This window comes from Aquarana catesbeiana, linkage group LG13, assembly GCF_042186555.1.
Source record: "Aquarana catesbeiana isolate 2022-GZ linkage group LG13, ASM4218655v1, whole genome shotgun sequence".
In the NCBI taxonomy this organism is placed as follows: domain Eukaryota; kingdom Metazoa; phylum Chordata; class Amphibia; order Anura; family Ranidae; genus Aquarana; species Aquarana catesbeiana.
This window is the reverse complement of record NC_133336.1, coordinates 39,361,666-39,373,711: the sequence shown is the minus strand read 5'-3', so window position 1 is coordinate 39,373,711 and position 12,046 is coordinate 39,361,666. Positions and strand designations below refer to the sequence as shown.

At 44.9% G+C, this 12,046-nt stretch overlaps 1 protein-coding gene across 1 annotated transcript in view; it reads right to left on the bottom strand.

Moving 5' to 3' along the window:
* The window catches only part of LRR1 (leucine rich repeat protein 1), a 28,837-nt gene extending 17,243 nt beyond the window's left edge, over window positions 1-11,594 (bottom strand). Inside the window, exons 1-2 of the mRNA XM_073610401.1 lie at window positions 11,293-11,594; window positions 7,662-7,764 (exon numbers count right to left, since the gene is read on the bottom strand). Of these exons, the coding sequence (XP_073466502.1) occupies window positions 7,662-7,764; window positions 11,293-11,478 (289 nt within the window). The 5' untranslated portion in view covers window positions 11,479-11,594. The remainder of the gene's footprint in view (window positions 1-7,661; window positions 7,765-11,292) is intronic.
* Window positions 11,595-12,046: the final 452 nt, after the last annotated feature.

Below are 12,046 nucleotides of genomic sequence, written 5' to 3'. Positions count from 1 at the left end.
GGTCTGCAAAGGAGACATAAGCCTGAGGGGCTTAAGAGCATACCATGGAGAGATGGAGGTCAGCATAGGCATAAGCCAAGTGCCATAAAACAAGGGAAAAAAAAAAAAGGGGGGGGGGGGGTTATGGTGTAATGGAGAAGGGAAAAAAATGGATATAAAGAGGAGATGGGGGGGATGGGGAAGTCCCTGCAGGCTTGGGTTTAGGGGAAGACCATTAAAAAATTCCCAGAGAGCACAAGACCACCAGGGTGTCCATACTTTAGGAAATTGCGTATGAGAGGAATGTAAAATGCTAGTGATTTTTTAGAGAACCATAAGTTCAGTCAAAATGCTCTTCTCCGCCACAATTGAAACAGAGGACTTCTTCCGGTCCCTGGCAATTGTGCGTTTGGCAGCAATAAACAGTTAGGACGCCAGCTTTTGTTGGTAAGAAAATAAACCCTGGATTGGGCAATGTGGCAGGGCCAGTTTGGCATCTTTGCGGGTGGGGAAACAGAACAAAGTAAAAAGAAGCCCAATAACCCTGACCAGAACCTTGTTAAACAGGGGCAGGACCACCAGATATGTATAACATCTCCTCTTTGGTTGCATGCCCTGAAGCCCGTCATAATAGGATGGGTTCAAACTTGCTATACGAGCCAGGACCCAATATCTCAGGAGGACCTTATAGGCCGCCTCCAGAGTAGCAGTGTTAAAAAGGAGCACTTTGCAATGAAGGACCAGGCCTTACTTCACTCCTCAGGGTCAATAGAGGTAGCCAGGTCATGTTCCTACCAAGATTTATAAGAGGCCGCACCAGGGGAAATCAATGGCGTTAGAGGACTAGATCCTTGAGATGTTGCCTGGAGAACCAGGAGTGTAAGCAGGTGTGCTCAAAAGCAGTTTTTTGAAAGGGGTAAGTAGAAATGCGTCTAAGAGAGTTTACCCAGTGACATAGTTGGGCGTAATGAAAAAAAAAAAAAAAACCTCCATGGGCAGAGCATTGTTAGTTTCTTGGAAAAAAAGGGCCAGGAGGGGAAAGTGCAGAACATAAGGAAGTGGCAGAGCTCTGTGAATCTGTGTAATGACCAAGAAAAGAATTCTGGTTGTTCGACAGCCATCGGAAATAGAGGGTTGTTGAAAAAGGGGGAGAAGCGGAAGGAAGAGCGACATGAGGTTACCAGAGTAACGGACTAATTCCCAAAGTTTTAGGCTATGAAGCATGAAGGCGCTTAAAGCTTTAAAACTTTCAGCATTACCAGAAGGAATGCAGACATCACCTGTTCCTTCTAAAAGCATCAAAGGCTGAGGGAGGTAGGGAGATAGGCAAGTAGGTAGGTAGGTGTGTCCAATGGGGAGACGTCATTTTACTTCCAGTCTCAAAGAGCAAAAGAAATAAGAAGGAATCTCTACAAAGTAAGGTTGCACAGATACCGTTTTAATATGGATGAGTACCTACACTTTCGGTCAAGTACCCCCGATAGCGAGTAACAATACTTTGCGGTGTGATTTGGGTCAATAGAAAATGAACGGGTGCAAGCCACACTGCAAATAATCGCATGCGATTTGCACAGGAATGTGGTGCAGTGTGTGTGTGTGTAGGTAAAAGTGCTATCTAGTGGGCAGTTTATTAAAAATGGTAGAACTCACAATAATACTTTAAATTTTAAATGCAAAAGCTGCATAGGTGTCCCAGTCCCAAAAATGATTGAAAATTACGGACACTGGAGGTGCCCACAGGGCTGGAGAAGAAGTTCTGGGACGCCGTGGGTATAGGGAGGAAGTGATGTCAGCTTGAGGGGTGGACTACCTCTACATTTCCTCCAGCGGCCGTGATTTGCTATTATGAGCAGGAGCGGGACGTCTATGCAAATTTTGCATTTGAACTGCACTGTGAGTTCTAACATTTTTAATAAACTGCCCACTAGATGAAGCTTTTCCCTTTCTATACACACACAGGAGCAGTGGGAGAAACCGCATGCAATTTGGACCATAATCGCACCGCATTCCTGTTCAAATCACATGCAATTCTTTGCAGTGCGATTTGCGCCCATTCATTTTGTATGGACACAAATTTCACCATAAAGTATCAGTTTCAGGAGCATTTTCACAAGTTCTCATGAAAATTCTCGGTATCGGCGCTGTTACTGGTATCATTGCATCTCTACCACAAAGGAAGAAATTGGTCATCGGAACAGATGATTTCTCCATGAGTGGCATTCTCCTTACCTATTCTCCTTACCTATGGCCCTCCAGAGAACGGGGTCCGTCTGGTTTCGGCCCTGATGGACCAATTGTAAAGTACCCTTGTCCCCGTTTGGAGCCTAACGCCCCGGGGCATTCCGGGAAAGGCACTCTTGTGTACCCGTTTGCTCTTTTTTGTTTTTCACTCTATGTGTGTGCACATTTTTTTGGAACTGGGTGAAGTTTTTGGGTGTGTTATGCACGCCATAGGCTTTAAAAAAAAAACAAAAAAAAAAAAAAAAACAGTTAAGGCGTACCTACCCAACAGGGACACCGATGGAGAGGTGACATGCATTCCCTTATAAAACAAAGAAAAACTTGGATACACACACTATTGGCACCTAATTGGTTACAAATTGTTATTTCCACACCTAATAAAGACGTCCAGTTTTAACATGAATCTCAATGCTGTTCTTGACTCTTAAGATGACAAGTTGATGCATTCAGCCAGCACAACAAAAGAAAACAAACAGCGACCTCTGCTGGTGATAAATGAACGGACACAGATGGATGCGGTAAACCACAGTGATGACAATACAAGGGTTGCAAGGCATAGAAAGAATACCGGCGACCAAATGAATATATATAGGCGATCACTGCTGACCACCTGAAAATGATCGCCTCTTGGCCAATGCTCTGGTTCTTTGACTTTCTGTAATAAAAAAGGTTTTAAACACACTACACAGTACTGGAAACCCCATAATCACAGGTGTGTCACACAACTAGAGCTGCACGATTCTGGCTAAAATGAGAATCACAATTTTTTTTTTTTTGCTTAGAATAAAGATCACGATTCTCTTGGCGTAAAATCATCTTTTACATTGGCCCAACTTGAATTTTTATTTTATTATTCATTAAAGTGTGTTTATTCCCAAAAAATTGTGTTTGAAAGGATAGAGAGATAGAGAGATACACGATTCTGGCCAAAATGAGAATCACAATTTTTTTTTTTTGCTTAGAATAAAAAGATCACGGTTCTCTCACGATTCTCGCGACCTAAAATCTTTCACATTATACAAAAAAAATTGGGCTAACTTTACTGGTTAGTTTTTTGGGTTTTTTTTAATTCATTAAAGTAATTTTTTTCAAAAAAAAAAAAATTGCATTTGAAAGACCGCAGCGCAAATACAGTGTGACATAAAAATATTGCAACCACCTTTTTTTTTTTTTTTTTTTAATAAAAAGATTTTGAACTTGAAACCAACAAATGACAGAAAAAGGTTTAGGCCCCTTTCACACTGGGGCGGTGGGGGTACAACAGCGCTATTTTTAGCGCTGCTGTACCGCCGTTCTTGCAGCGGTATTCGGCCGCTATCAGTGCGGTTTTAACCCCCGCTGGCGGCCGAAAAAGGGTTAAAATCCCTCGTACAGCGCGGCTATATGCTGCGGCATAGCCGCGCTGTCCCATTGATTTCAATGGGCAGGAGCGGTGAATACACCGCTCCTTCACCGCTCCAAAAAAGCGGTTTGCAGGACTTTTTTCACCGTCCTGCCTGCGCACCGCTTCAGTGTAAAAGCCCTCGGGCTTTCACACTGAACAAACAGCGGAGGCTGTTTAGGGGTGGTTTGCAGGCGGTATTTTTAGCGCAATAACGCCTGCAAACTGCCCCAGTGTGAAAGGGGTCTTAGTGTTTAAGTGGTTAAACTTTCCTCACTTACACACAGTCTATTCCATTGACAAATTGTTACAATGTTTATACTTCAGTTCAACTGAAAAAGAATGTTGCGATTCTTGGCAGACTGCCCAGTTTTTCTCTTCCTTTCTTTTGATGGCTGTGGCTTCAGAAGAGCAGAGAGAATTCTTTGCATAGAAAGAATTGTGAAACACTTAAGTCAATATCACGATAACGATTCTTGACGATTAATTGTGCAGCTCTAAAGATATAGATAGAGAGATAGAGATCTCTCTCTCTCTCTCTTAATATATATATATATATATATATATATATATATATATATATATATATATATATATATATATATATATATATATATATATATATATATAGTAATTTCCTAGCAAAAAATACTGATTTTAACTTATAAGCAATAAGTGTCAGAAAAAGGTTTAGGCTGGCCATACACTACACAAATTTTCTTCAGATTTACCTTCAACTATGTAGTGCAAGGGTCTGCCTGATTGCATACACATTGAAAGTGTTTAGGTTTGACCTCATATTATATGGTTTTGGTAAATCTAAAAGAAAATTGTATAATGTATGGCCATCCTTAGTCTTTAAGCGTTTAAAAGGTAAGTTCACATTTGTACAGTTTTTTTTTTTTGTTTTTTTTTTAATGAAACGCAATCAGTGATCACCCTTCTCACTAAATACACAATATACAATCAGATTGCATAGTGTATGGCCATGTTTATACACCTAAATTTACTAGTTGCATTTGCAGTGCCATTAATTGTTAATGGCACACCAAACACAGAAGCAAACATTTTGACATCTGGAAAAAAAAAAAAAAAAAAGAAAAAAAAAAGGAGGTTCAAATGCTGCAAAACGCACAGTAAAAAACACATAACACACATAAATGTCCCATTAACCACATGTAGTTCAATTTAAATCAGCAGGCTGCCCTATGCATGTCACAGGAAAAACGAGACACAAAACGTTCGCCCCCACTATGCTGGATGTGAATGGGGCCTGAAAGTGGAATTGGTGCGATAACACAAGAACAATGAAGCTCCATGACAGCTGAGTGTTTCTGTCCTCTCCCTCCTATGTACTTGTATAAAGATGGTCATACACTATGCAATGCGATTGTGTATTTAGTGAGAAGGGTGATCACCGATTGATTGAATGTCATTTTAAAAAACGTTCACCTGGGAGTTGGTGGGTGGATGATGCAGGGTGTGTGCTAATGAGATCAGCTGGTCAACTCCTTCCTGTGTCATGACCTAAAGTCTGATCAGGAAGAAGACATTACTAATGGAAACGTGGATTAGGACAAGAAAAGTAAGTGTAGATTTAATGGAAAGCTTTGATGTTTTTGCAAAAAAAGTACATGAATGCTCTATTGGTGCATAGGGGAGCTGGAATTTAGGAGGAAAAAAAAAAAGGCAGTGTACAAAGGTGAACATACCTGTAAACTAACCTCATTTACAAACCGAAGTTCATTCCTTTGATCTAAGAACGAAATGTTACTTTGTTTATAGTTATCTCTGATGTTGAGATTAAAAATCCAGGCATCCTGCCAAGTTCATTTTTTTGTCAGCTGTCAGAAGCCAGTAGTGAACTCTGCACTCGTTACATAGAATCCGGAAATGCAGCTTTAAGATCGGGATGGGGGTAGAATCACGATTTCGATTCTTAGCTCTAAACACAACCAATCTCTAAATCGACAGGCAGACGACATCTTCTGCGGATCTACCAGCGAAGCTATCAGAACAGCAATGGCTTTCTAAAATACATCTGTAAGCCCTGAGCAATCTGATTGGTTGAAGCAGTGGCAATTCCACCAACTCTTATTAAATCCGGTTTACAATGTGATCAACTGTGATTGGACGCTGATCAAGTAAAGAGCTGCCGTGACTGACTCTTTAGCCCGATCCGTGGCCACAGCGATCACAGATTAATTTCCTATGAGTGCAGCAGGGGGCGCACAGGCAGTGTGAGCATAGAAAGACATCATGACGGCCTCCCAGCAAAGTGCGGCCGATCTGTAGTCGTCATTCGGCTATAGCGGACCTTTGCTGAAAAGTGAAAGTGCTGCTAGTTTTCCCTACTCTGCGGGGAAAGGAGGAGGGGTGCCGAACTGTCAAAACCAGGTCCCCCCCCCCCCCCAAAGGTGCCAAATGTGGCAGTGGATGGGGGGACAGACAAGCGGAGGTTGCCCTTTTGGGTGGAGATCCACTTTAAGTACCTCCACAATACAATTTACACTTTCAGGCTGGGTTCACAGAACCCCTGTCAGATTTTTATTTCTGTCCCTGTTGCAGAATTTCAGGGGTCAGTAGAACAGGATGTGAGGGTAAATCTCTCTAACCAAATCCCAGATAGCAGTATAAACCCAAAAAGATCTCTCCCCACTTCATCCAAAACTAGAAGGTTCTTAGTATGACACCCTTTAAAAAGGAGAAGTCCAGCCTGAGCTTATTAGGTTGGGCTTCTCCTCCAGGTCACAGGAGTGGAATTCATTTTGCACTCCTGTGACGCGTTTTCAGCAGATAGCGCTCTGAAATCTGCTCTCTGCTGACGTCAAAGGAATCAGTCGAGGCAGCGCATCATCCCGACTCCCCCCAAGTCTGGATCTGCCAAGTACCTGGACTGATGGCAGTCTCAGCGAGCCGCTCTTCTCCACAGCTCAGCGCTCCAATGAAGTGGAGGAGCAGAGAGGAGAGACGCTGACTGACAATCAGCAGCTCTCCCCTCGTGGAGCCGTGAAAATTGAGCCACCGGCGGTGTTCAGTTCTCAGTGCAGAGACGGCGGGGGACAGATGCAGCATCAGTCTAATGCTCCATCCACCCAAATATGAATAGGAAGTTTGTCTGCTTGGGGCCTTGGAGATAACCTCACTCTCACCTAAATGGCCACACGGCAGTGTTGCGGCTACTATATATAGCGTGCAAGGCTCTGTATAACTCCGAGGGTGCCAACGGGCAGGCAATGGGTCGAACTGGTAAATAACACGCTCATACGAGAAAAAAAAAAAACAAAAAAAAAAAAACAAAAAAAAAAAACAAAAAACAAAAAAACAAAAAAAAAAAACAAAAAACAAAAAAACAAAAAAAAACAAAAAAAACAAAAAAAACAAAAAAAAAACAAAAAAAAAAACGTACCAACATAGAAATGTTTGTAAAAAATGTTACTCAATGTGGCAGCCCTGGCTGGATACACCAGGATTAGGTCCAACACAGTTGGTCAAAGACGGACTACTACAAATGTAGTCTGCTAGTTCAGCGGACTGATTTGAAGAGACTGGAACAATGTCTACACTCCCCTAACAATTTCTTTTGATAGAACCATGGTGAATGCTAAATATCAGCAATGTTAATTATAGAGGGTAACGTTCTACCCTCAACCTATGTGCCTTGTACCAGATAATTTGGTTGTAACCCGTTACCTACAGTTACAGGTTTAATGTAATGCTGTACAATCCCTCCTATGATGACAAAGATACAGTCTAAGGTTAATGTTAAATATCGTTGATAACTTGAGCAGCACCACCGAAATCAATATTGATACATATGTACAGCAAGTCGACGTTATATAAATACCTTAACTTAAGGTTGTATGATGTTGATTATGATAACTACTGTACCTGAATATATTGCTGCAACAGTTTGTACTTGTCTGTAATTGTATATGTTTTTGTGCAATAAACATTTATTTGAAAAAAAAAAAAAAAATAGTATGAAAATAAAATAAAAAAAATAAATAAACTAACACACTTCTCTTTTAAGCATTCCTGCAGGAGAAAATAATATGACTTGCCTTACTGAGACATATATCCACAGCCGGCTCTTTTAGCCTTATTGTTGCTTTTCCTTCATTTAAAAACTTGGAAAACAAGTTCTCGATGTTTTCTTGTAGCTGTAATGAAACAAACAAAAAAGCCTCATAAAGTAAACAAAAAAACAGAAGTGCCTTCACCTTGGAACACGGGAGATCTTTGCCACATTGTATACCGTGCTGCACTACCGGAGTCTGCATTTCACCCCTTATGCTCTGGAAGGTTTTACCCCCCCTTCGTGACCAGGCCATTTTTTGCTATTCAGCACTGCGCTACTTTAACTGGTAATTACGCGGTCATGCGACACTGTACACAAATGAAATGTATATCATTTTTTTCACACAAATAGCTTTCTTTTATTTGATCACCACTAGATTTTTTCCCGAATATGATGCAGCTCTGCATGGTAGCCAATCAGCTTCTAATTTCAGCTTGTTCAGTTAAGCTTTGGCAATAAAACCTGGAAGCTGATTGGTTTCTATGCAGAGCTGCACCACATTTTGCACTCTCCAGTTTTAGTAAATCAACTCCATAGTGCCTACAAACTATTGTAAACAGGTCCATCTCATAAAATTAGAATATAATCAAAAAGGTAATTTATTTCAGCAATTCAAAAAGTGAAACTCATTTTATATAGATGTGTTACACACAGAGTGATATATTTCAAGCTTTTATTTCTTTAAATTTAGATGATTATGGCTTACAGCTAGTGAAAACCCAAAATTCAGTATCTCTGTATTTTTAATACAGAAATGTTAGGTTACTGAGAAGTCTGTCCATGTACAGTATAGTATGCACTCAATACCTGGTCGGGGCTCCTTTTGCATGAATTGCTGCATCAATGCGGCGTGGCATGGAGGTGATCAGCCTGTGGCACTGCTGAGGTTTGAGTCTGCATTCACACTACAGCGTTTTGAATCGCAGGCAGATTTACCGCGGATCTGCCCACGATTTGACATCGCCGAGGCGCGAATGACAAAACGCGGGACTCGCAATCGAGATGCCATTCATTTAAATGACACCTCAAATTGCGCAGCGGGTCTGCCACGATTGTCACAAAAAAATAGTTCAGGAGCTACTTTGGGGCGACATGCGCCCCGTGATGCAGGTTGTAGAGATTGCAGCGCACTAATCACTGCCAACCCGCACCATGATTTGAGGCATCATACAAAATAATGGCATCTCGAATGCGAGTCCCGTGTTTTGTCATTCACACCTCGGCGCTGTCAAATCGCGGGCAGATCCATGGCAAATCTGCCCGTGATTTAAAACACTGTAGTGTGAATGCAGCCTTATGGAAGCCTAGGTTGCTTTGATAGCGGCCTTCAGCTCATCTGCATTGTTGGGTCTGGTGTCTCTCATCTTCCTCTTGACAATACCCCACAGATTCTCTATGGGGTTTAGGTCAGGCGAGTTTGCTGGCCAATCAAGCACAGTGATACCATAATCATTAAACCCGGTATTAGCAGTGTGGGCAGGTGCCAAGTCCTGCTGAAAAATGAAATCAGCATCTCCATAAAGCTGGTCAGAGGGAAGCATGAAGAGCTCTAGAATTTCCTGGTAGAGGGCCGCAGTGACTCTGGATTTGATGAAACACAGAGGACCAACACCAGCAGATGACAGGGCTCCCCAAATCATCACTGACTGTAGAAACTTCACACTGAGCCTACCGGCTCCCAATCAGATTAGATCCCAGACTTACCAGCTCCTAAACTAAAACGGATACCACATCTACTAGACCCCCATCCTCACCAGATCCCAATTCTACCTGATCCAGGTCCTACTTGATCCCAATCCAATGGATCCCAGACCTGCCAGTTCCCAATTCGACCAAACTCCAGACCTACCAGATCCCAGAGCTAGAAGAGCCCAATCCCACCAGATCCAAGACCAACCAGACAACAGATCCCAATCATAACAGATTCCACCCCTACCAGATTGCAAGCTGACTGCACCCAAGGCTAAAAACATGTCATGCCACGATCCCAATCCTAAAAGATATAGATCCTACCAGGTTCCACTGCAACCGGATCCTAGTCTGACCAGTTCACAATCCAACCAGATATCTCAGACCCTTCCAGATCACATGTCCTACCGGGTCCTAATCTCAGGCTGACCAGATCCCAATCCAACAGGATCCTAAACTTACCAGATTTCAACCCCGGTCCAACCAGATCCCAATTTCAACAGAAACACTCCATTCGTACCAGAGGCTAACCCAACCAGATCCCGATCAAAATCTCCACCCCTCATTGGACATTACAAGATCCCGACCCCCACCCTCTCATTGGACAGTGCCAGATCCCGACCCCCACCCTCTCATTGGACAGTGCCAGATCCCGACCCCCACCCTCTCATTGGACAGTGCCAGATCCCGACCCCCACCCTCTCATTGGACAGTGCCAGATCCCGACCCCCACCCTCTCATTGGACAGTGCCAGATCCCGACCCCCACCCTCTCATTGGACAGTGCCAGATCCCGACCCCCACCCTCTCATTGGACAGTGCCAGATCCCGACCCCCACCCTCTCATTGGACAGTGCCAGATCCCGACCCCCACCCTCTCATTGGACAGTGCCAGATCCCGACCCCCACCCTCTCATTGGACAGTGCCAGATCCCGACCCCCACCCTCTCATTGGACAGTGCCAGATCCCGACCCCCACCCTCTCATTGGACAGTGCCAGATCCCGACCCCCACCCTCTCATTGGACAGTGCCAGATCCCGACCCCCACCCCCTCATTGGACAGTGCCAGATCCCGACCCCCACCCCCTCATTGGACAGTACCAGATCCCGACCCCCACCCCTCATTGGACAGTGCCAGATCCCGACCCCCACATTGGACAGTGCCAGATCCCGACCCCCACCCTCTCATTGGACAGTACCAGATCCCGACCCCCACCCTCTCATTGGACAGTGCCAGATCCCGACCCCCACCCTCTCATTGGACAGTGCCAGATCCCGACCCCCACCCCCTCATTGGACAGTGCCAGATCCCGACCCCCACCCCCTCATTGGACAGTACCAGACCCGACCCCCACCCCTCATTGGACAGTGCCAGATCCCGACCCCCACCCCTCATTGGACAGTGCCAGATCCCGACCCCCACCCCCTCATTGGACAGTACCAGATCCCGACCCCCACCCCTCATTGGACAGTGCCAGATCCCGACCCCCACATTGGACAGTGCCAGATCCCGACCCCCACCCTCTCATTGGACAGTACCAGATCCCGACCCCCACCCTCTCATTGGACAGTGCCAGATCCCGACCCCCACCCTCTCATTGGACAGTGCCAGATCCCGACCCCCACCCCCTCATTGGACAGTGCCAGATCCCGACCCCCACCCCCTCATTGGACAGTACCAGACCCGACCCCCACCCCTCATTGGACAGTGCCAGATCCCGACCCCCACCCCCTCATTGGACAGTACCAGACCCGACCCCCACCCTCTCATTGGACAGTGCCAGATCCCGACCCTCACCCCTCATTGGGCAGTACCAGACCCGACCCCCACCCCTCATTGGACAGTACCAGACACACTGCAGGAAGTGACCCTAGATACAGAAGACGCTCTCCCGTTGTCATGGTAACAGTCAGGACTCACCTTGTACCTGGAGCCGGCCTTGTCCTTCAGGGTGCAGATCATCAGGTAGATGAGTCCCCGCTGTCCGGAGCCCTTCTCCTCCTGTCTGCCCAAAGACAGCACTGCCCGGGTGCCCTTCCCTCTGTTTCTCATCCCGAAGGTGGGCAGCATCCGGTTAATGACCTCCACCTCACACTGCAGCCTCATGGCTCCCCGGCCCCGATCCTCCGGGGGTGACAGAGAGCGGATCACATACACACCGATCTGTACAAATTTGTGTTCCCGCTCTATGCGTGTGACGTCTCAGTCCTCCAGGGTGATAGAGCGAGGAGGGGCAGGAGAGGGCGCCGCTCTATATCCCCTCCGCTCTATTACCAGGGCGGAAGTCACACTGATTCCAATTGCACTGTCACTACTGTACAGTATACACATAATATATAGATGAACTATCACTGCTGTACAGTATAAACATAATATATAGATGAACTGTCACTGCTCTACAGTATAAACATAATATATAGGTGAACTGTCACCGCTCTACAGTATACACATAATATATAGATGAACTGTCACTGCTGTACAGTATAAACACAATATATAGATGAACTGTCACTGCTGTACTGTATAAACATAATATATAGATGAACTGTCACTGCTGTACAGTGTGAACACAAAAGAGTCCCTGGATTAGGACACTGACCAAGACAACCTGTCTCCCAACTGTCCCTGATTTGGAGCAATGTCCCTCTGTCCCTCATTCCTCCTCATTTGTCCC